The 25,568-nt window shown below is 44.5% G+C and overlaps 1 protein-coding gene across 1 annotated transcript in view; it reads left to right on the plus strand.

The window, feature by feature from the left end:
- NSD2 (nuclear receptor binding SET domain protein 2) overlaps window positions 1-25,115 on the plus strand; it is a 133,854-nt gene extending 108,739 nt beyond the window's left edge. Inside the window, 7 exon segments of the mRNA XM_068110271.2 lie at window positions 1,548-1,660; window positions 10,782-11,051; window positions 11,753-11,869; window positions 11,982-12,123; window positions 13,492-13,598; window positions 14,370-14,562; window positions 21,982-25,115. Coding sequence (XP_067966372.2) covers window positions 1,548-1,660; window positions 10,782-11,051; window positions 11,753-11,869; window positions 11,982-12,123; window positions 13,492-13,598; window positions 14,370-14,562; window positions 21,982-24,128 — 3,089 coding nt within the window. The 3' untranslated portion in view covers window positions 24,129-25,115.
- The last annotated feature ends 453 nt before the right edge of the window (window positions 25,116-25,568 follow it).

Genomic DNA, 25,568 nt, shown 5'->3' on the forward strand with positions numbered 1-25,568 from the left:
AGGGCTGAAATGAATGGTTGTTGAAAGCACAGACGAAAGTCGTGCTGTCAGTACGGGAAGAGAGTTGATGGACCAAGCGTTTAGGAGTAAAACAGGTTTGTGAAATAATCCTTGTGAAGAAGAAGTAGACAAAAGGACACGTGGAGTGTTCTTGATGGAGAAATAAAGAAAGTGAAGCATTTAAAAGCTTTTGAAGAAAGAAGCGTTTCATTCAGTAAAGATTCAGTTTGGAGATATTGATAAAAGGAAGGGATAAAGAATGAACTAAGGAAGGAAGTACAGGCAGAACGAGGTTGTGATATTTTTTGGAATGAAAAAAAAAAACCTTTTTTTTGGAAGCAAGGAGTGGGTAATGTTGAGAAGGATAATGGATAGGATAATGTTGAGAAGCTGAAAGGACACTACTTTGGAGAAAGAAAGTGGAATGAGGCACATTGCGTCAGACCAGAGACAGAATTCGTATGCCGACTCGCTGAGGCATTTGCAAGTAGGGCAGACAATCATAGGGATACATTTAACAATACAACACTAATGTACGGTTTAACACAGTAAATTGGACAAAAACACAACACAGCAACACGGTGGCGAAAATATAACACAACTAGAACGACACTTCGACATCACAACGTTGACCAATATGCCTCCGCCCACATTATTACATAATTGTACGTACTTGTACCAAGTTTGATTTACATCCATTCAGTTGTTCTCATGTATCACATTTTACCTGACATGACCTCTGACCTTTGATGCCATAATTTAATCAGTTAATCTTTGCATCATATATACTTATACCAAGTTTGTTCAAAATACCATCACTTGTTCACAAGTTGGCATGGCAACATAATTTTTTACTTAACATGACCTCTGACCTTTGACATATTGACGCAAACAGGTGAATGCTAAAGCATGAAACCAATGCCACATTCCTGTAGCACCCTCGGTCGCAATCAGTTCATTCAGTTCATCCAATCAGTTCATCTTTGCATAATATATACGTATACCAAGTTTGTTCAAAATCCCATCACTGGTTCACAAGTTGGTGTGGCAACATAATTTTTACTTAACATGACCTCTGACCTTTGACCGCATGACCCCAAAATCGATTCAGTTCATCTTTACCCCATTATACATATCTGCACCAAGTTTGACTAAGATCCCTTCAGCCATTCTCAAGTTATCGCGGTAACGAAAACCTATCATAAAAGGACGGACAGCCGGATGGACAACCCAAAAACATAATGGCTCTGGCGACTTCGTCGGTGGAGGCATAGAAACATGATGGATCTGGTCTGGAAAACTTAGCTTGGATGAACAGGAAGGAGTTACTGCGCAATCGTGTCCCATGTGCATAGACCCAGAATCAGACCACTTAATAAACTTGTCTCAATAAGTAGGGTGAGTGTTGCATCCCATCTACCTTTGTGTCTCATTCTTTCCTTCAATATGCAACCTAAATACCCATATTTGTATATTTGTTAGCATGACGTGTCTCTCTCTCTGTTAGCATGACGTTGGCTGAGGTTTGATTTTTTAATGATTAACAGCTCTCCAAGAAGCTGCCAATCGCTTTCAAGAGTTAAAGATGCAACAAGCCTTGAGGGATGCGATGGAGAATGAGAAGAACCAACGGAAGCCTCATCCCTACAAGCATATCAAGGTTTTAAAGCTTGAGCTCTTTAGTCCATTTTTACATTGAATCAATGAGTTAGAGCACCTTTCCTAAATGAAAAATGGCACCAGTTTGACATCCATATCTATCTTTCTATCTATCTATTTATCGATCTATCTATGCTCTTCGGGCCAAGTGGCTCATAAGGCTGCAGTGCGTACTCTCCAGTCTGCCCTGTTTCCGGCTATCGGCCTGGCTTCATTCCATGATGTCCATCTTATCTCCATGATGTCAATCATCTGATTTTCATTATTGTAAGCAGACATTTGAACATATACTGTATGTCATATCTGTGGGTAATATCCTTTGTTAAATTTCAGTATCCCCTACTGAGGTCTTATTGTACTATTTCGGGTGGCTACCCTTATGAAATTAATTTTGACGTCAGGAACATTCATGGAAAATTTGGTACTTTTGTCCACCCAGTAACCGTATTTCCAAAATATTTCATTTAGCTGTCTTACTATCATTGCAGTTTGATTGTATCAAATTGCTTTCTGGTCTCCTTGGCCTTTTGCTCTTTAATTGGCTCTTTAATTTCAGTTTGATTTTTGTTCACACTAGTTGGTGATCGTTTTCAATATCTGCACCCCTCATGACTCGGATGTCCATTATTGATGTCCGATGTTGTTTACTTACCATCACATGGTCGATCTGGTTCTTTGCCTTTCCTCTTGGGGAGGTCCATGTTTGCTTATGTATCATCTTATGTGGGAAAATGGTGCCAGTTATCACAAGATTATTGAGTCCACAAAATTTGATAAGCTTTTTCCATTTTAATTTCTATCACCCAGTCCATGGCTTCCAATGACACTCTCATATCCCTCGTTGCTGTCTCCCACTTTGGCGCGGAGATCACCCATTATTATCAATAAGTCGTGTTTGTGTACCCCATCAGCCACTGATTATAATTGCTCATATAACATTTCTTTGTCTTCCTCACTTGCATCATTGGTAGATGCATAAACTTGAATCACAGAAAGCTTCACATATTTAGAGAAAAATCTGGCATTTATTATCCTTTCATTGATCAGCTTCCATTCAAATAGTGTTTGCTCTGCCTTCTTGAACATCATAATTGCAATTCCATGGTAGTGTGAATTATTTTCTATCCCAGAAAATATAACATTCTCTCCAGAATTCAACCCGACTTTTTCATACCCTCTCCACTCCACCTACATTCACAAAATCCCTAATATATCGATATCATATCGAGCCATCTCCTTAGCAAGTTGAGCGGATTTACCAATCGTGTATAGTGTTCTTGAATTGTAACATCCTATACTAATTCTTTATTTTTGGCCTAGTTATCGACATTGTCGGTCGCTGAACATTCTTCTTTCTGGCTTTAGTCCAGAACCATCATACTGTTCACAAACCCGATGTCATCGTTCTCTGACATTTGGACCATCGCCTCACTATATATAACTATGACCAGCATGAGCTGGTCTTTGAGTTTCGCTTTCAGTTTCTGTAACAATAGTTTTGAACTGAGCGGGTTGTTGGCCCTCTGCAGTAGGTTTATGCAGTAGGTTTATTACCCTGCGCAGGTGAAGCAAAAAGGGGGTTAAGTGATCGTGTGCGTATGTACATGTTGACGTGTCGTCGATCTTTGGTGAGAGCTGAACAAACGTGATCGTAATGTCTCCAGGGTGAAAAGTGTGTTGGTAGATCGTCTAAGTGAGACAGGGAGAAAGGAGAAAGGAGGAAGGTGTTGATCCGGACAAGTCCAAAGTGCAGTTTGGGCTACTCCAAAGAAGGTGATGGAATGCGCCCTTAATTCAAGGATGGATGGAGGTGGGTTTTTGGATGGGGCAGTGACATCCAGGGAAATAGCAATGGAGGGTGCTGGAGAATTGTCTCCCTGCCATCCGTTCCATCATAGTTGCCCGGGGGCAGGCAGTTGCAGTGAGTTGGAGTCATCCCAGCTGAGGTACATCGGCCAGCAGTTAAGTGCCATAATGGCCATGATGGAGGTTCAAAATAAAAAATGGATGTTCGGAGAGTTGAGGTGAATGTTCAGAGAGCTGAAATAAATGAGAAGATGGATGCTTACTATAAGAAAATAAATGAGAAGATGGATGCTCGCTATGAGAAAATAAAGGAGATGATGCCTAGCACAGGGAGGGTGCTGAGGTGACAGCTAGCACCGGAGATGCGGCTGAGGCGACAATGGGCTCGGTAGAAGCGACTTGCATGACGCAGAGCACGATAGAAGCAGATGAAGTGATGCCGGGCACCATAGAGGTGAGTGAGTTGACACTGATATCTGGGGAGGATGGTAAGGAAAAACTGAGTTCAGGTGGGTTGGCTGAGGTTTTGCTGAGCTCGAGAGCTGCAGCTGTGGCAATGTCGAGATTTGAAGAGGCTACTGGTGTGACGCTACGCTCAGCAGCGGTAGCTAAGGCTATGTCAAGCTCAAAATAAGTGGTTGATGCATGTGAGAGCTTGATGTTGGCAGCTGAAGCAATCTCAAACTTACTAGAAGCTGATGAGACAATACCGAGCTGTTGAGAGGCTACTGAGGCAATGCTAACATCCAAAGAAACCGATGAGGTGATGCTGACCTCTAGCCAGGAGCATGAAGTGATTCCCAGCTATACTGAAGTGTTTGCTGCTATGAAAAGGTCAAGAGGGGCAGCTACTGCAATGCTGAGCTCTGGAGAAGCTGCTGGGGCAAGGCCGATCTCAGGAGAGGTGACTGGACTTAAGGAGGGAATAGAAGCTCGTTTCCAAGTACTGCAGAAGAGGTTAGAAGGGATTAAGACAGAAGACTAAGAACCGGATGTGCTGGAATATTGGGATGGACATGGTTCCGTTTGAGAATCAGAGAGGAAAGGATCACTTGTGTGTAATGTGTGGAAGGATGCAACCCACAGTGAGTGATAATGATCTACTGACAGACTTTGGTGTGGCGCAGAGAGAAGCCAAGGACTTGAACATGGTCATTACTTGAAAGGAGGCGAAGAGAAGACCTGACTGGGAGGAGGTAGCGGCTCTTACGCCTGACTTGAGCGTATACTGGGGGCAATGGGACAGTCTCAGCTTAGGTGATGGAGTACTGTATCAGAATGGGTGGTGGTGGCCACTAACAAGTATGTGCAGTTATTGGTAGTGCCACAGCAAAATAAGTCTAAAATCCTGGGTTGCTATCACGGACCGAAGGCAATGGAACACTTTGGTGTAAATAAGATGCTCAAGGGAATCCGACAAAATCTTTATTGGACCAATTGCAAAAGGGACGTGGAGGCCTTGTGTTGCAACTGTGATAAGTGCTCTGCCAAGGAATCGGACCCCGTTGTAATTGAATCAAGGGGGCGCACCCCTGTTGTGGGTGAGTATGATGAAGCGGTGAAGAGGTCTCTGTCGCAAGTTTGCGGATCATTGACATGGTCCGGGCTTGATGATAAAGCGAGAAAGTGACGTTATCTATCAGGTGGGGCAAGGACAGTGAGTTGTGCCGCGTGTCCTGCACCCGGAGCAGACTAGGGGAATATAAGGCGAACTCCATCCCTGAGTTGGTCCAATTAGGCCAAAATAAGCTGGGGAAAGGGGCAAAAACCCATACACCGAATACCTGTACCCCACAAGAGCATGACGTGGGGGAGGGTGGATGGGGGGAGGGTGGGGGAGTTGAAATCGGTAGGAACAGTTGGGCAGGACAAAGTGGAAGGGGAAAGCGCAATATTCAGCGACCAACCTATCTTCGTGAGGGGGTGCAGGTTTAGGTCTATCTGGAAGACCTGTTGTCCTTGTTCCTCATTCCCTCCCTTATCGACCTTCTTCCTCCTTTTGAGGCCTCTACATCATTTAATGGGTGAGAACTTTGTGAGTGGTCTGAGAAGGGATTGTAGATAGGAAGAGGAAGCGGTGGCTGGAAAGGCAGGCTAGAGAGAGAGAAAAATGGCGGGAACGAAGGCAAGATGCACGCCCAGTGAGGACACGTCCCAAAAGAGAGGGAGGGGTGGTGAGGCTCCATCCCTTGAGCCTGCGGCTGAGACGAGGCTGCTGAAAGTCATCTGAAACAGGCATGCATTCCACCTCCCCCCCCCCCCCCTCTTTTTCTTTTACTTATTACTTTTCTTTATATCCTGACAAATATTATTTTGTTATTTTTTTCCTCCCTTCACTCTGCTTTCCTACTTCACCACCCCCTCCTTCAGATTAGATAGGGACATCTGGTGGGGCCTTTGATTGTCTTGTCCGCATTGTCTTGGCACTTGTCTGTCTTTATTTAACTACTTATTCTTTATCCCCACATGTCCGTGTGATTTTCCTATAATTTCTGTATTGCTTGGTTGTATATCCTGAGTTTTGGTTTATCCTGAGTAAAGGATTTGCATTCATTCCACTGTTTTGAATTTGCATTGCATTACTGGATTTGCATACTGTGTATCGGTGAGTGGGGGTGTAAAGTTGTGGCAGCATTCAGATTATAACTCCGCTCGGTCACATCTGACTGCTTAAACAGTGCGACCCGCACACGGGGACCGTTTTTTATTTTTTTATTTTTTGTATACTGAATCGAGGCTCGTGAAAGAGCTAACATTTACTTCACAAACAAATCAACCAGACAAACAAAATATATAAAAAGAGGGAGTGGAAAACAAGATGGGGAGAGAAGGGGAAGCACACAAACACAACATTTGAGAGCAGGGAGATGTGTGGAAGGGAGAGGGCTTGGGGGGAGGAGGCGTGGGAAGGGGAGGGAGAAGTATAAAACACAAGGACACCAAGGATTCCAGGACAGAAGTTGGTATTTCAAAAAAGTGGAATTGGGGTGAAATTAGCGGGGGTAGAAAAGATCAAGGTTTTGGATGGGGGAAGATAAGAGATGGTGGTGAACAGCTGTTTTAAAGACCTGCAGGGTGGAGTGGGATTGAAGAGAGTGAGGGAGTTTGTTCCAGAGGCGGGAGAAAAGAGGAGTGAAGGTGAGCAGAGAGTCTTTATTTTGGCAGTTTGACCATAAGAGGGTTGCAGGCAGATCTTGTGCGACCTGTAGGAATATTTGCGGGACAGAGCCCAGAGAGAGCTGGGGGGGCAAGGCCAGAGAGGAGTCGGTAGAAGACGGAAAGACCACCAACCTGCCTGCAGTGAGTGAGTGAGAGGCCCTTGGAGTTAGCTTCATCGCGGGAGATTCCAATGATTCTGAATGCTTTGGTTTCAACAGCGTGAAGACGAGCTAGGTGTGAGGCAGGAGCACCAGCCCAGAGGGGAGAGCAGTATTCCATTGAGCTGCGGATGAAAGCCTTGTATGTGGTGAGGAGCTCAGGTGTGCCAAGGAAGGACTTCGCACGACGGAGGATGCCCAGTCGGCGACTGGCTTTGGAGGCCAGATTTGAAATGTGGTTTTCCCAGGAAAGATCATGGCAGATAGTGAGACCCAAAAGCTTGAGTGACAGAACTACTTGGAGAGGATTATTCAGAAAGTGGATGGGAGGGTTGTCCAGTCGGTCTTTTCGGAGAGACATCGTAAGAGTGTGAGATTTGTCAGGATTGAAAGACATGTTCCACTTGTTTGCCCAGTCTGTGATTTTGTCCAGGTCTGCAGAGAGTGAGGAGGCTGCAGACTGCCGATCTGAGGGATGAAGAATGGAGCGACAGAGAGTCGAGTCATCAGCAAAGAAATACAGAGGATTTTCAAGAGAGTCAGAGAGATCATTGATGAAGACCAGAAAAAGCACAGGGCCCAGAACACTGCCTTGTGGAACTCCAGCCTGAACAGGAAGAGGAGATGAGAGAAACCCATTCAGGGCCACACGTTGACTACGACTAGAGAGGAAGTCCACCAGCCATGCGTGGAGATTTCCATGGATACCAAAAGAGGAGAGTTTGGTGAGCAGAGCGGGGTGCCAGACCGTATCGAAGGCACGTGATATGTCAAGGGAGACTGCTCTAATTTCCTGTTTGGCATTGAGGACCTCCATCCATTGTTGAGAAAGCAGAAGCAGCATGTCCAGAGTAGAGTGTCCAGGTCTGAAACCAAATTGATGATCAGAGATCAAGCCATTGGAGAAGAGGAAAGATTTCATATCTGAAGCAATGATGGATTCCATGACTTTGCTGATAATTGGGAGAAGGCTGATTGGTCTGTAGTTGCTGGGATCTGTTTTTGCACCTTTTTTGTGCAAAGCGGTGATGTTGGCAGATTTCCAAGCAGATGGAAGATGACCTTGAGCAAAAGAGAGGGTGAAGAGAACAGTGAGAGGGAGTGAAAGAGCGGAAGAACAGGATTTTAGGACCCGTGGGCTGATGCCGTCAGGTCCAGTTCCAGAATCCGAGTCGCGGGTTGACAGAAACTTTTCCACCTTGTCAGGAGGAAAGGACACAGAGTCCTGGAGCAGCTGGGTACGACTGGGTATGGTGGGTACAGAGAGGGATGTGTTTGGGACACAAGATTTAGAGGCAAACACAGAGTTGAGGCATTCAGCTTTTTCACGTGCGGAGTCAGCCGTGTGGCCATTTGAGGTGAGGGAGGGGATGGAGGGGGAACAAACACCAGAAACAGATTTGACCAGACCCCACCAGGATTTGGAAGAGGGAGACAGATAAGAGAGTTCGGTCCTGAGAACGGAGATATATTGTTTCCTGGCTCTCCTGAGAGTGGACACACACTTGTTTTGGGCTTTGTGAAAGGAAATGAGATTTCCTTCAGATGGATTTGCTTTCCAGGAGACGAAAGCAAGTTGTTTCTGGGCAATAGCCTCACCAGAAGATTCCGTGTACCATGGACGGGAGGAAGGGTATGACAACAGAAGACAAGATGGGATAAATCTGTGCATGAGAGAGCAGTTTGCTTTGGAAGAATTCCCAGGAAGAATTTATGTCAGAGGCAGTAGAGATGGGAGACCAGTCCAGATGATTGATGGCTGCTTGAAGACCGTGCCAGTTGGCCTGAGTGAAATGCCAGACTCGTATTGACCTCCCGAGTACATCAATTAGCACCTCCGGAGCAACAGGCCGTACCCCGAGCGCTCTACCCAAGGGTCAGGTCGTAACAATGCTCAACTCAGAGTGGATGTTATGACACTAAGTCTGGTGTTTGATTTACTTGTTGATACACAGCACAGTGGATGGAACTGGCAGCTTCCTCTTCATCGGGGATATGTGAGAACAGTCACAGTTTCAATTATTTTCTTGGCATGGAGCGAAGTCTTTGGTAAGCATAACTTATCTTGTACTAGCAGAAGTACCCGGCATTGCCGGGCGGGGGAGGGGAGGGGGGAGGGGAGGAGGGGGGGGGGAGGGGAGAAGAGGGGGGGGACGTACCCGGCATTGCCGGGGGGAGGGGAGGGGAACGGGGGGAGGGGAGGGAAGGGGGGGAGGGGAGGGAAGGGGGGGAGGGGAGAGGAGGGGGGGAGGGGAGGGGAACGGGGGGAGGAGGGGGGAGGGGAGGGGAACAGGGGGAGGGGAGAAGAGGGGGGGAGGGGAGGGAAGGGGGGAGGGGAGAAGAGGGGGGGGAGGGGAGAAGAGGGGGGGGACGTACCCGGCATTGCCGGGGGGAGGGGAGGGGAACGGGGGAAGGGGGGGAGGGGAGGGAAGGGAAGGGGGGAGGGGAGAGGAGGGGGGGAGGGGAGGAGAGGGGGGGGATGTACCCGGCATTGCCGGGCGAGGAAGAGGAGGGGAACGGGGGGGAGGGGAGGGGAGGAGAGGGGGGGGAAGTACCCGGCATTCCGTGTATAAATGTGGGGGAGGGGAGAGGGGAGGAGAGGGGGGAGGGGAGGAGAGGAGAGGGGGGAGGGGGAGGGGGGAGGGTGCGCGAATCGTCGAATCAGCGCGCTGCTCTGCCACTGATTCAGATTCCCTGTATAATATTCCTCGCTGAAAAAAAATATGGATCTAAAGATGAAAGAAAAATAAACCTATGTGATGTGAATGGCAATGTTCCTCGCTGAAATGTGAAAAAACGCAATCGCGCAGCAAGGAACATCACGTGATCGCTCTGAGCGATCGATTGCATCTCTGCGTCGTGTCGTGGGCGTGGCCAACGTGGCCTCATGCTCCCAGGTGATTGGCTAACTCGAGCTCGAGAGAGCCATAATGCGCTCCGTTATGGCAAAAAATATGGATCTAAAGATGAATGGAAAAAAAACCTATGTGGTGTGAATGGCAATATTTCTCGCTGAAATGTGAAAAAACGGAATCGCTTTTCGCTCTGAAATACGTGCGAACGCGAAACTGAGTTAATGGCGGCAAGGAACATCACGTGATCGCTCTGAGCGAATCAGCGCGCTGCGCTGCCATTCCGGTCATAATATGCCTCGCTGAAATGCGCTGAGGTAAAAATATGGTTTAAAAATATTATGAAATAAATTTTTAGGTCGACCATGTTCTTCCCAGGCTCAATGGCCATGTTTGTGCCAAATATCAAGTACGTGAGCCTCTCCGTTTAGGAGTCTACCGGTAACATTACACACACACACACAAACTGTGTTTTATATATGTAGATAGCAAATCTCTTTTGAAAGGAAACATTGGAGGATGGGGCCCAGAACACGATGCACAACGGATGTTATGAATGTGTAGATACAGATACTCCTGGACTGCATTGTTTAGAAAATACTTTACAGCAAGACTGTACCATACTCGTTACAAAGCGTTGCTGCTACCGAAGCAGTTTCTTGGCAATGGTTTTACTGGATGGTTTGCCATTATCTTCCTATCGTTGTTTGTTGGCGGTTTGCCATTATCTTCCTATCATTGTTTGTTGGCGCTCTATCCTTTTAAATTCTGAGTGTCAAGCAAACAAACAGCACGTATAATTTTTGAGGTCTTTGGTATGACACCCATGGTTCGTACCACAGATATCCCAGACTCAGAGTGGATGCTGTAACCATTATGCCAACGGGTCAGCAAGGAAACTAACATTGCTCATTTATTTGTTTGCAAACATTTTCATATTTTGAGTGTTGACATAAGATGCTATACCATTTGTTCAAATAATTATATTGTGCAGGTTCATTTTTATTATTCATTTGTCTTTTAGTGGTTTTTTGTTGGTAAAACGCAGAGTTCTTCACTGTGAGATGTCAAGCTCAATATGGTTTTAACCTTTTTTCTGGCAGATTGTATAGGCAATAATTAATTTGGGCATGCTGTTTGTTTACAGATAAATAAGCCAGTTGGCAAGGTGCAGATGCATATAGCGGACACGTCAGAGATTCCACGCTGCAATTGCAAGTCAACAAACGAGTCACCCTGTGGCCTGGACTCAGAGTGTTTGAATCGCATGCTGCTCTACGAGTGCCACCCGTCAGTGTGCCCAGCTGGTGCACGTTGCCAGAATCAATGTTTCAGCAAGCGCCTGTACCCGGATACCGAAGTCTTCCGTTCCGAGCCCAAGGGTTGGGGCCTGCGTACCAAGGTCGATATAAAGAAGGTTTGTTGCACAGGATGAATATAAGGGGTTTGTGGATTTAGATTTGTTGTTGTGCTGGGATTCAGATGCAAATGCTTTTCTGACTGAGGTATTGAAATCAGTAAAGGGGGAGATAGCGACACAAGTGTAAGGCAGCCATTGTCATTAAACTGCCTTTTTCTGAAGAAAGTGAAAAAATGTTTGATGTATTTATTTGTTTATTTAAATTTGTTCATGTCCTTTTTTTTAAACAAAAATCAAAAACTATTTGTAGTTTTGACATGGTGTGTTGTGGTCTTCAGGGGGTATACTAAGAGAATTGCATCTGCTTAAGGCAGTATGCTGGCAAAGAAGAAAAGTTCTAAATATATTGCATGGCACAATCACTTTAAATGATGTTGGAAAACTGAACAATAATTTGCCAAAAGATTTTCACAAGTCTCATTATTATCTATCACATTGATCCACAGCATTCATAAATTTGACGAACTCATTGATTGCACAAACTTGGAACAAGAAAAATATCGACAAGAAATTACTCTGATGTCAACATTTCAGCAGAATGAGTTGTGATATTAAGCCTCAAAAGATTAATTGATGGTTTTAGTTGTGGTTGATAACGAAGTGGAAAGGAAATCGAGTATGTCTGCTGTAAGGAGGTTTAGGACATATTTGGGGGCAATGTGATGTCATTGATGGGACATTATGTTGGTGTCTGCCAGGGTGAGTTTGTCAATGAGTATGTGGGAGAGCTTGTTGATGATGAGGAATGCCGAAAACGCATGATGTATGCACATGAAAGGCACATCACCAACTTCTACATGCTCACCATCGACAAGGTAAGCCACCTTTACTCTGGTCTGTTGATCTTTAGCTCTGCAAGTTTTGTTTAGCTCTTTGGCAAATGTGAGAATTTGGCTTTGTCCTTCAATTACCACTATTACATACCAGGACCGAGTGATTGATGCTGGACCAAAAGGAAACTTTTCACGCTTCATGAACCACAGTTGCCAGCCAAACTGTGAGACACAGAAGTGGACGGTAAATGGGGATACACGTGTTGGTCTGTTCGCGCTCAAAGACATTCCGGCAGGTACAGTCAAATGTCTCCATTGCTTTGAGAGTATTAATTGTATTGGCCTAATCAAATTCCCCCCCATTTCAAACAAAACAATGCTTTTGTAATATTGCTCAATCCAGACCTGTTCTAGTTATGCACCCTCGTTTTGTGTAATTACCACCATTGAGGATCTGATGTGGCTGAGGTATTCTGCATTACCACTATTTCATTTAAAATGACCACTGAGTGATCATCCATCTTTTTATGCCTCCGCTGACGAAGTCACAGGAGGCATTATGTTTTCGGGTTGTCCGTACGTCTGTGATAGGTTTTCTTTACCGCAACAACTTGAGAACGGCTGAAGGGACCCAAGTCAAACTTGGTGGATGTATTATGAGGTAAAGATGAAATGATTAGATTTTGGAGGCACGAGGTCAAAGGTCAAATATCAGAGGTCATGTTAGGTGAAAATCCTGTTACTGCAATAACTTGTTGAACGGCTGAAGGGATCTAAGTCAAACTTGGTACAGGTATGCACAATGATGTAAAGATGAACTGATTCGATTTTGGTGTCAAAGGTCAGAGTCTGTAATAGGTTTTCGTAAACACGATAACTTAATAACCTGAAGGGAGCTAAGTCAAACTTGGTACAAGTATGTATTATGACACAAATATGAACTGATTAGATTATGGGGTCAAGAGGTCAAAGGTCAGAGGTCCTGTTAAATAAAAAATTCTGTTAACAAGTTAACTTGTGAACCAGTAATGGGATTTTGTTTGAACTTGGTGCAACTATATATTATGATGAAAAGATTAACTGATTAGATTTCAGCGTCAGAGGTCATATCAGGTAAAAATGTGATACCTGAGAATGGCTGAAGAGATATAAATCAAACTTGGAACAAGTATGTATCATTGTGTAATAATGTGGGCGGAGGCATATTGGTTGGCGTTGCGACGTCGAAGAGTGCTGTTTTAGTTCTATTTACGAGATAGACATCTTTTTCTTTATCCGTTCTGTTTGTCATCTGAATGGCAAAGGTCTACACTGAAGTATCCTTGATTTTATATTCATTTCATGTGCATCTCTTCCTTTGAGATTTGCAAGCTCGTCATCTTTGTTTTCTTTTCTTAGCGAACCACCTGTCCATGTTTTTGCTGAACATTTGAATCATGTTCTTTGCATTTGCACAGAACAATAGTGTACAAACTTCATGAAGTAAAGATGACGTTTTTAAAAATGTACTATTTTAATGAGTGTTTAAACAAGGACATTTTAAAAGCCCTAAAAACAAACATAATATTAAAACAAGGAAAATACCATAACCAACTATTTTAATGAGATTGGTGTGATGGTTATAAACCTGCTCAACACTTGTGTGCATATCCATGCTGTTTCAGTTACTGAACTCACTTTCAACTACAACCTGGACTGCTTGGGTAATGAAAAGACCGCCTGCAAGTGTGGTGCACCCAACTGCAGTGGCTTTCTTGGGGAAAGGCCCAAGGTATGAGTTGTGCGACCACTCTAGTCTTTGTGCAAATCTGCTTTGGTTAAGAATGAATGTACATTTTGCCACCAAGGGCTTATTATGGAGAAGATGGTTTAATGTTCATATTGCATTTTTGCCTTTCCTTTGGTTATTTATGAAATGTTTCACAAATACAGTAGGAGATATCAGTTTTTACTTTAATTATAAGGACATTAGTAGGCAATAGATATATCAACATGGATTCCAGCTTGAGATTGAACCTGTGATTCCAGCATCATGGACTGTGTGCTTAAATAGCAATGTCAAATTGGCTATTTATTACACACATATGAAGTGTGTGGAGCAGGTGACATGGGAGGACTCCATTGAGAAAGGAAGGGATAGAAAGAGGATTAGAGAGAGAGAGAAAGGAAGGAAGGTTACCAGACACAGTGATGTAATGGTTGGAGCACCTGCTCTGAGTCTGGGAGATTGGTGGTTGTGGTTCTAACCCTAGCCAAGTCGTACCAAATACTTTTAAAATGGTACATGCTGATTCCTTGCTTGATGTTCAGCATTAAAAGGGATAGAGCACGGGAAAAACAACCATAAGTTGGTAATAATAGCGCAGGCTTTGATGGGACAAATGGCATCCTTCTGCGTCGGTTGAGACGAAATGTGCTCATGTTCAAATTACATGATCTGACTGAAGTTATTGAACAGATTATACATCTGTTATCTATTGTGTTGCTGCATGCCATTGAGTGGATTGTGGCAGGAGAGTTGAAATGTATGTGTCATTTGCAGTCATTTGTAGCAGGAGATGCAAAAAAGCCCAAAAGAAAATACAGGCGGCGCAGACCAAAGCCCGAACCACGTCGAGAACATGACAGTGAATGCTACCACTGTGGTGATGGTGGAGAACTGGTTATGTGTGATCGCAGAAACTGCACCAAGACCTACCATCTGTCATGTGTCAGACTCACAATGCTTCCCAAAGGTGCAATTATGTTTTTCGTGAATAGTTATCGTTTCTAAATCTATTGATATTGATTGGTTACATTTATTTTCAGAACTTTGTTGCTTGGGGAGTGTTATAAAAAAAAAATTATACACCGTCAAGGCTCGTGGAAGGGTTAGAACACAGAGAATCAGGCTCAGCAGAGAGAAAGGGGCTCAGAAAAGGGATAGCTCAGAAAGAAAGGAGAAACATAACAAAAGGCTCAGCAGAAAGAAAGGGGAGAAACACCAACAGCAGGACTGAGGGACAAAATAGACAAAGATGGATAAACAAGGGATGCAGGGCGTTGACAAGATGGATACAGAAGCAAACTCTCTGGAAGGAAAAACTGGAAATTTGCAGCAAAAAACCCGGTGTGGGTCCTCGCAGCATGCATGCAGATCCTATTTCACCTCACACACAATCAGGCACACACACCTCCCCAGGAAGAATCCCTGTCCAGCACTGCTTCACCTGGACCTGCTCCCCATCAATACTATCACTCTGTATGTCCACATATCTGTCAGCGGAAATTGTGCGCTGCATCCGGTGATCGTGCCTCCCCTCCAGCTCTCTCAGCACGGAGTCCTGCACCTTAAAGGAGAACCCAAACGCTCAGACCACCTTGATGCGAAACCAATCCTTTGATACTCTGCAAAATAGATATTATGTGTCGTTTTCCAATTTGTGATTGATGAAGTCGGTAATTTTGCAATTAAAAGTCAAAATCTTTCCTCTTCACGATTAGCCGTGACGTCACACCATGAAGTCGACTGCCACTTCTGTATTGTTTACGGGTTACATCGCGATACGATTTACTCAAAGGGCACTTAATTTTCGAATTTCTACAACTATGCCGAGTCGATGCGTCCTTGGTGGTTGTAGTAATGCAAACCGAGATGGTTTCAGGCTACACCAATGGCCGAAAGATCTGAGGGTTGCCAGAAATTCGACGAGGTTTGTCTGAAATAATCAAGTGTGGACTGTGGATTGGGCAGACAAAATGTTCGCTTTTGTGCTTGGAATATTTTACAGAATTTTTTTTACATTTTACAGAACATCATATGAAACAACAGAAATGGCTAGATCTTGTGGTTATCTGTCACGATTGAGAGAGGATGCTGCCCTCACTATTAAGCGGAAGAAACAGCCGTCACTCAAAACTGCAAGACCATCCAGCACCACTTCCCCCCTCTGCAATCCCCCATCAACCGTCACTCTAGCTCACAATACACATGACCACCTCACACCCAACCTCCACTGGGGCAGGACATCAACATGGCACAGCATGGTAACAGTATGACAGACACGACACGGCACGACCACAGACACAATTGGCGTTCGGGGAAAGTATGAAACTGGATGATCCTGTAACATACAGGATCATCAGTGTCAGGACATGCAGGATCATCTGTAACATACAGGATCATCAGATCAAGGTGTCAGACTGCGAAGGTGGGACAAGCATTCATCACCAATTTGCTCGGCGGTGTCTGAGTTTGCTTGGGCGGTGTCTGTGCTGTGTCATGCCATATTTATTCTGGAGTAATATAACTGATTTATCAATTAATACAAAAGGTGTTGGTGCCGGCTTAGTGTTGGCTTAATGGTTAGGGTGCCGGCTTGGGATCCTAGGATCCTGGGTTTGAATCCCGGTCGATCGCTGAATTAACGCCAGGGGGGTTGACTCAGCCTGTCATCCTTCCGAGGTCGGCAAATTGAGTACCAGCTTGCTGGGATGAATGATCACGGTGTGTACCCCGATTTAGAATAGGGAAACACCGTATCCCTGCGCATCGCAAGAGGCGACCAAAGGTTGGCGTCAGGAAGGGCATCCGGCCATAAAAAAAAACTGCCTCAAACAGGGAACCATGATTGTCATGGGGCCTGCAAGGCTAACCCCCGCTCTAGCGGGGAAAATGGCCTTAAAACGATCATTCATTCATCAATTAATACAAAATCCCCGATAAACCGTCAATTGAAGGGAAAAGCAAAACCCACCAATCTGTAGTGATCATGTGACAGGCTTTTTCATCTTCACGACGAACATAACATCGCCATCATGACTAACACCATCTTTGTCTGAATCACATGCACAAGGCTCGAATTGATATGGCTGCATAATTCCCCCGAAAGCATTTCCATCACTAATTTTGTCTCCAATAGTTTCTTCACAATCCCACTGATCAATTTCAACATACTGAGAACCTTTAGAGTTGCTAATGACGGTGGAATCAGTATCGGAATCTGAGCTCCAAATACACTTTCTCTATGTAAAACCGCCATTTGGAGCAAGTTGAGTTCATCGTGTGACGTCACTGGCAAAATCGAAAATCGACACTCTCGGGATTTTTTGACATGTGATTGGCAAAAACATTTCAAAAAATTTTCCCCTTCATATTAGACTGACTAATGATTTCCAATAGTTTTCAGAGAAAAGAAATTTGTTTGCGTTCCCTTTAATGTTCTCGTGCACCTCACACCAATTTGCCCCGACACGTCTTTGTGCCTCACCTGCTCTTCTGGCATTCACTTGTTCTTCTGGAATTATTAGCCCCTGTTGGACTTACTCTAAAACGGGGGCTTATGGATTGGGTCTTGTCTGTCCATCCCTCCATCCATCCGTGCATACGTCCGCCACCATATCTCAAGAGTTGTATGGACCGATCGTGTTCAAACTTGGCACACAGATAATGAATGATGGGTGCCAACTTGGCACACAATGATATGCACATCATTTTTTTCGAAAGCAGCCATTTTGTTAATTAACCGTGTTCCCACCCATTTCTCGGACCTGCATGGACCGATTTTGTTGTCCTATTGTGGTGTCATTCCTACCTTGTTTGGTTATTTTTTTGCGATTTCATCACACGATGTTTTTGCATTTTTTTAAAGTTTTTTTTTTATTGTATATACAGTTCCTATAGAAAGTCTACACTCCCTTTCAAAATCTTCACCTTTTGTTGCCTTGTAGCCTGGAATTAAATTGCATTAAATCAGACTTTTTCCACCTTTATTTACACATCGTAACCCACAACTTCCAAATGATAAACAAAGTCTACAAATTACAGAAAAATAATAAAAAATACAAAACTAGAATATCTTGATTGGATAATTGCCCCTGAGTTAATACTTTATGGAAGCAACTTTAACAGCAATTACAGCTGTGAGTCTGTCGGCGTAGGTCTTCTACCAACTTTGCACACCTTGATTGAGCAATATTTGCCCATTCTTCTGTACAAAACTGTGCAAGCTCAGTCAAGTTGATGGGGAGCATTGATGGGTCGTCATACTGAAAGGTGAACTTCCATCCCAATTTCACCTTTCTTGCAGAGGGCAGCAGGTTTTCCTCAAGCATTTTTCTGTATTTTGCTCCATCCATTTTCCCTTCTATCCTAACAAGTGCCCCTGTCCCTGCTGATGAGAAACATCCCCATAAAATGGTGCTGTGACCACCATGCTTAACAGTGGGGATGGGTTTCGCCAAACGTAACGTTTTGCATTTAGGCCAAAAAGTTCCATTTTGATTTTGTCAGACCACAAAACTTTTTGACACATGGTTTCAGAATCTCAGGAGTGGTTTTTTTTCATACTTAAAACAGGAATCAAGGTGGGCTTTTTTGAGTAATGGCTTCCTTCTTGCCACCCTACCGTACAGGCTAGACTTATGGAGTACTTGAGCTATTGTTGTCACATGCACACAGTGACCAATCTTTGCCATAAAGGTCTATAGCTCTTTCAAAGTTGCCATTGGCCTCTTGGTGGCCTCTCTGATCAGTCTCCTCCTTGATTGGTCATCCAGTTTGGAGGGACGGCCTTATCTCGGCAAGGTTTTGGTGGTACCATACGCCTTCCACTTCTTAATGATTGTCTTGACTGTGCTCCAAGGGATATTCAAGGTCTTTAAAATATTTTATACCCATCCCCTGATCTGTGCCTTTCCACAACTTTATCCCGGAGGTATTTTGAAAGCTTGGTGCTCATTGTTGGGTCTTTGTTGTGAAATGCGCTACCCAGCAGAGGAAACCTACAGGAACAGCTGACGAATCCAGGCAGCAGGGAATAATGGGAAAGATTTGGCCCCCGACTTGCGTTGGGGGGTACAACCACTGTGAAGAGGCATCCCCGATAGTTGTCTGGTTTAGTTATCTTCTGAAGTGGCCTGGAAATGTTTCATGGCCTCATTTAACTTGAATGACATCTTACTATAATTCACCAAATGTCCGACCGTCTGTCTGTCTGTCCGTCAGTCTGTTCCCGGGTACTGCAAAAACGGCTGAACCGATCGCAACGAAATTTTGGGTGGGTAATCTTGGGACCCCCTGGAGTAAAATAGGCTGTATCGTTTTTCCAATTTCAGCTTTGGTCTCCAGCATTTTCAGGTTTGGACTCCTGCCTAACGTTATTGTCCCGGGTACCGCAAAAACGGCTGCACCGATCGCAACGATACACCTCCATGCCCGTGGGATTTCCACGGGTGACCCCACTAGTTCCAATAATTTGGGCAACTTATGGTATTGCCATTTGTCCTTGCCTTGTTGAAATCTGACAATTCTGTAATTATTTATCACATGTATGCAGTTTATAACATTTTCATTACCCTGCATGCAAACGACTATCTTAAAGTGGTTCAGCAAGTGTGCAACAATTACGAAACTTGAAGCATTACTCGACACAAACAAGTACAAAAAGTTTTAATTAAAACAAAAGCCGCGTCGATGTTACACAATGCCTAGATGCAGCTGTGCCTATAACGTCGATGTTATAGGCACAGGACATTCCTATTGATTCGATTACTTGATGTTATTTTTGTGCAAAGTGAAAATATATCTCGGCAATTTCCCGTGTGTGGCGACGAATTTTTAATATATCTCGGCATTTTCCCGTCTGTTATTTCAGGCGGTGTATGACTGACCATGCCGCGATTTAAAAAAAATATATCTCGGCAATTTCCCGTATGTGGCGACACGTGAACGAAGCTATGCTCCTCTCTCCACATTATTGTGACGACGTATAAATTAAATATTTCATCGTGACGATTGTCATCAAATGGACGAATTTTTAATATATCTCGGCATTTTCCCGTCTGTTATTTCGGGCGGTGTATGACTGACCATGCCGCGATTTAAAATACTAGGGCGTGCCCGTACGTGGGTGCAAAAAAACATGCGTGCAAACAACAACAACAAAAAAAAACTTTGAAACCACGTGGCAGTAACGACCACAGAACCCCCCCCCTCTATTTACATGAAATGGTTTGGTCCATTCGCAAAGCCAAAGCGAACGGCTTGCGAGTACGGTAGAACCCCCCCCCCCCCCCCCTCTATTTACATGAAATGGTTTGGTTCATTCGCAAAGCCAAAGCGAACGGCTTGCGAGTACGGGTAAATAAATCGCCATAGCTCGGTAACTACTTCTCCGATTAATATGAAACCTTGAAAAGGCACATCCTCAGGTCCCCAGCAATATATCTGGCAAGTTTCAATTAGATCGGACCCGTGGTTGTCGAGAAACAGCGGTCACAGACAAACACACACACACACACACAGAGATTACTGGAATTATAGATAGACTAGGGCATGCCCGTACGTGGGTGCAATGCCCGTACGTGGGTACGTGGGTACGTGGGTGCGAGTACGGTGACAATCCCCCCCCCCTCTATTTACATGAAATGGTTTGGTCCATGAAATGGTTTGGTCCATTCGCAAAGCCAAAGCGAACGGCTTGCGAGTACGGTGACAATCCCCCCCCTCTATTTACATGAAATGGTTTGGTCCAAAGCGAACGGCTTGCGAGTACGGTGACAATCCCCCCCCCTCTATTTACATGAAATGGTTTGGTCCAAAGCGAACGGCTTGCGGAGTTTGGTAAAGAAATCGCCATAGCTCGGTAACTACTTCTCCGATTAATATGAAACCTTGAAAAGGCACATCCTCGGGTCCCCAGCAATATACCTGGCAAGTTTCAAGTATATCGGACCCGTGGTTGTCGAGAAACAGCGGTCACAGACAAACACACACACACACACACACACACACACACACACACAGAGATTACTGGAATTATAGATAGATATATATCTCAATGGACTTGAAGTTACAGGCCTTTGAGAATTCATTTCGTTCTATAAAGGGCAACTTTCATCGGATTTTCTTCCCGTTTTTTTTCAACCGAGTCTAAAACTATGTTAGCGACTGTGAAAAATGAAATGATATATCGAATTTGATTTGAAATAAAACTGTGTGAGAGAGGAAGACACCACAGGCCTACAAAACAGGCCTCAAAGCTATGCGAGTTAATAAAATGGTGGATATTTGTTTATATGAAGCCTCTCCCAAAATGGGTGGAGCTATGGTTCCCAGAATGGGTGGAGCTTTGAGGTTTTGTCTTCTCTGCAAGAACAACAACAAGAAGAAGAAGAACAAGAAGAAGAACAACAACAACAACAGCAGAGGGCACTCTATGAGCAGCGTCTGCGACGCGGCTAACAATAGGATGTAAACTGTGAAGGTTCAAAGTCCATATTTCACTATTCACAGAAAAATTTATGGATCAAATAGACCACATAATTTTAGTTGTTGCACATATCTGCTCCAAATACATCCAACAAAACACAATAACTGCTTTTACTTGTTTCATGGTTTTATTTGGTTTGTTTTTTATTTCCTTTGTTTTTATTGGACTTTCACTAAGTACGTTTTTGTCCACTAAGCTTCTATACAGCGTCGGTTCTGCCAAAGTAGTTTCTTGGCTCGGGTTACAATCCAGGACGGGTCACCACTCCCATACTGGATACTCGAATTTGTAATTTGGCCAGGATAACAGCGATAGCTCACCTACTCTTTGTGAGGATACCATTGCATATTTTAACATGTACTAATTGATGCTAGGAGAAGGGATGCCCAGGTTAATGTCCATCAAGGGACAGCACACACATTTATACCTTGGCCTACGACAAAATATCAGGAAGACAATATAAAACTGGGCCAAGATTCAAACCTAAGCTAGACAACTAGGAAGAAAGTGTGCATATTCAAGGGATATTGAATTCTATAGAAATATCATCAGCCATCCTGCCAGCCCCACTTCTGTTCAGTTTTCTTTTTCTTTCAAATTTGAGATGATGTACATGTGCAATTGTGCCTGATTGTCTGTGCAATTGTGATTGCATGCACACGTTTGTGGTTGTGTTGTGCATGTGATTGAATGTTGCTGTGTTGCGACGCAGATTCATCATAAGGACACTGTAACACATAAATATTTATGATTGGGGATTAAAATTACTTGAATGATATGAGACTATGGAGGATACAAATCCTAACATAGCATCCCATTAGTTGTCACACCAAAATTTGGATATTTGGTTTTATCACATCATCCTGATCTGTCCTCCATTTACTTCTGCCCTGCCTTCTTTAGGAAAATGGGAGTGTCCACGGCATCACTGTGTGGTGTGTGGTGAGAAGACGGTGGTGTTCTGCACAATTTGCACCAACTCGTACTGCAAAGATCACAAGACGGGTGCTCTCAAGCATGGCCGGGATGGCCACAGGCGATGCTCAGCACACCTTTCTTTGAGGGCTGCAAAGAAAAAGGGAGTGAAAATGACTGTTCACCATACTCTCAAACCTATAATTATGAGCAAGAAATCCAAGGTTGACACTGCAAAGGATTTTACAGCCACTTCTACTGTGTTCTGGAGTTTGTGTTCTGGAGCCGAGGATATCCCTGACCTTACACAACTTTCAAATTCTATCGTTGAAACCTCTGTAGGATCATCAGACACCTCTCAACTTTATCCCACACAAAATGGGACGTATAATTGTGAAGATAAGGATGTTATTGACCTCACAGAAGTTGTTTTAGCACCGCCTGAACCTTCTGCTGAGTCACCCTCTGCTGAGTCATCAGGCAATTCTGACCTTTACCCCCCGCAGGTAGAGGCATGTAATGGATTACTGGATATATATGAGCCCAGCTCATCTCAGGAAGAGCTTAATGTTAGACCACAAGGAAACCTTGAGCATAATCTCACGCACAATGTCTGTGATAAGTTAGAAGGAAAACTTGAACCTAAACCCTTGACGGCTGAGCCATGTGAAGAGCTACTGAATGTTGTAGAACTTAACCCCACACAGAAGAAGACCTCTGATGGGCTATCAAAAGGACTCGTGCCTGATCCCATACTGAATAAGCCATGTGAAGGATTACTGAATGGTCTGGATTCTCTTCCTCTGCCAAATAATCCCTGTAATGAACCATCACAAGATTTTGAACCTCATCCAGTACTGACTGAGGCATGTGACAAGTTCAAGAATTGTGATGATGTTTTCCCAACAAAAGCCAAAGCTTGTGCTGAGCTATCCGAAACTGTGCCTCAGCCAACGTTGACAGAGCAATGTGACAAGCTAATAAATGGCATGAAGCTTCATCCCACACAGGCTGATCATTGTGACGGAACATCCGGTGATGCTGAGTCTCACTCCACAAACTTGCCTGAACTCCCTGCTGTTACTTCTCCTCCTGTTTCAATGTTGGAGGAACCAAGCTCCACACCAGAATTGGTACAAACACCAACTCCACCACCAATGCCACCTCTACCATCATCATCTCCACTGCAGCGCAATCGTGTTCCCGAGGAGGGGGAAGAGGAGGAGGAGGAGGAGGAGGAGGAGGATGAAGAAGAAGAGGAGGAGGAGGTGACTGGACCTCTGCACCCTCACTCGCCTCCAGAGCATGAATCATTTTCACCTAACTTTCATGGAGTACCTTGGCTTGCAATGCAGCCAGGTCAGCCTGGAACGCCATCTCCTATTCATTACTCTCCTACTGGCTTCTTGGGTTTCCCAACTCAGCAAATGGCTAACACTGGTCCCCTGAGCATAGCAGGCCTCCACAGTGCTCAGTTTCCCAAAGCAAAGCGATCACGGGTGTCAGGACGCAATTCTTACAGCTCATATGGACCATTTCCTCATATGTCTTCTCAGCTGCTTGGTGATGGGAGACAAGCTCCTGATAGCTGCTTCTTGACTTCGGGCTTAGCAGACATGCAACAAAGATTTGAAAGGCCATGCATGCTCGGAGGTGGGCCCATTGCCAGCTTAGAGCGGGCCTGCCGAGACTTAAGCCGCCTTGCAAACATGGATGCCCTTTGCTTGCCAGGTGCTGGCCCGAGTCGTTCAGATCGTTGTGAGCTCCTCAGCTCCTCTGGTTGTTTTCTCCCACCTCAGCGCACGTTGCCATCATTTACTGAACTGGGCCGACCAGCAAATGGTCACTTATCAGAAGCAACAATTGTACAGGGCTATGGCCGCTTGCCTTGTGGCCTACAAGAGGAATTTTCTGGCCATGGGGCAAACTCAAGTCACCTAAACTCTGGTCCTTTAACTTCTGACAATAGTGAGATCTGCAGGCCACACAGCTTTGTACAGGATGGAGGACTTAATGAAGTGAATACTGATGAGTCTGTGTGCATTTCGGACTTGAGCATGAGTGATCTTCTGGCTGACCAGGATGTCTGCCTCACCGATGTTGGCATGAAGAGTCAGCCACTGTGGGGTCCGTGACTGCAGGTTCATCTGTCACTGTTAAAGATTTCAAAAATACTTTGCAAAAACTGGGACTGTCAGGAATGAACACATCCACAAGTGACCCAGCCACTCAGCCAGGGGCACATCATTTTCCAGTATGTGTGGAATGGTGGCTGCTGTGTCAGTGGTGGGGATTTGGTCACCGGCTAGAACAACAGTAGTCACCATGGCATGTCCGGAGTATGAAGAATCCTGAAGTGGCCGATGGACCGAGCCGCAATGAACTGGTGCTTTTGAGACAAACTTGATCTTGACTTAAAAACACTAGAGAGAGCCACAAAGGTCCAATTCACAGACTCGTTAACACAAAGTTAGAGAATTGCATTTTAAGTGGAAAACTTGTTAGTATTTATAACAAGGTTGTTTTGTTTTAGTTTAGATTCCACACCAAGTATGCTGTAGTAGTTCACCACGTGAGTTTGGATAGACAGAGGGGTAGAAAGGGTGACAGATGTGTGGACACACGTAAAGAAGCAGGTTTAAGTGGTTTGCATTTCGTTGGCTGCATTGTTCATGCGATGTGCAGGCTGCCATCTGTCTCCCTCTCACTCTTCGCCACTCTCATTTCCCTGAACAACGTGATCCATGTTGGCACAGTTTGCCTTCACGAAATCCCCATTACCTAGCATTGTACATCATGGCCACAGGCCTCATCAAATTGGACAGCAGTTTAATGTAGTTATATGCTGTATTTTATTATATTTTTTTGCCACCAGCCCTACAGTGTGAACCAGGAGCAAAGTGCCACTGTATAACCTCCATCGTTGTATTGAAGTGCATGTTTTAATGTGAAAACATTTTTGTGGTAGTAGCGTTGTGCATAGACATATGTAATCATAGTTTTTAACCGAGCCTATGCCCAAAACGCATGCTTGGGGAAAGTGCGGCGTGTACTTGTGTTTTGTGATTTATTTGTTGCCTTGTTTCACTCTGGTGAGGAGTAAAGTGCAAAACTTTCCCTTACTGGAGTATTTGTCATCGTCATTGATTTTATACTTCGATATACTGAGTGTGTGTGTGTGCGCTCATTTTTTTTGTATAATAAGTTGAGACGCGTGTTAGAGCTAACACATAAAACATAATAAAGGGAGGGGGAGACGAGAGGGGGAGTGTAAGGGTTTTCCGGTCTTTCTGCCGGGGGAACTTGTTAGTCGGTGTATGTGACTTGTGGGCGCATGACAATGAACACGACAGCACTTGCAGTACTCAAACAACAAGCATTCTGAGTATTGCGCTGCAATACATGTCCCCTACCGGCAGTCTGTCGTCCGGAAAACTGTTGGGGAAATTACCAAGGGTTATTTATCCACAGGTTCTGAATCTTTCCCAATCGCTAATTACCTCAGGACGGGCTCACCTTTGATTCGCACTCGGGACTTCGATTTACACACCTTGCAGACAGGTCAGCAGAAGCAC

Source organism: Myxine glutinosa, chromosome 3, assembly GCF_964187855.1.
Source record: "Myxine glutinosa chromosome 3, kmMyxGlut1.1, whole genome shotgun sequence".
In the NCBI taxonomy this organism is placed as follows: Eukaryota; Metazoa; Chordata; class Myxini; order Myxiniformes; family Myxinidae; genus Myxine; species Myxine glutinosa.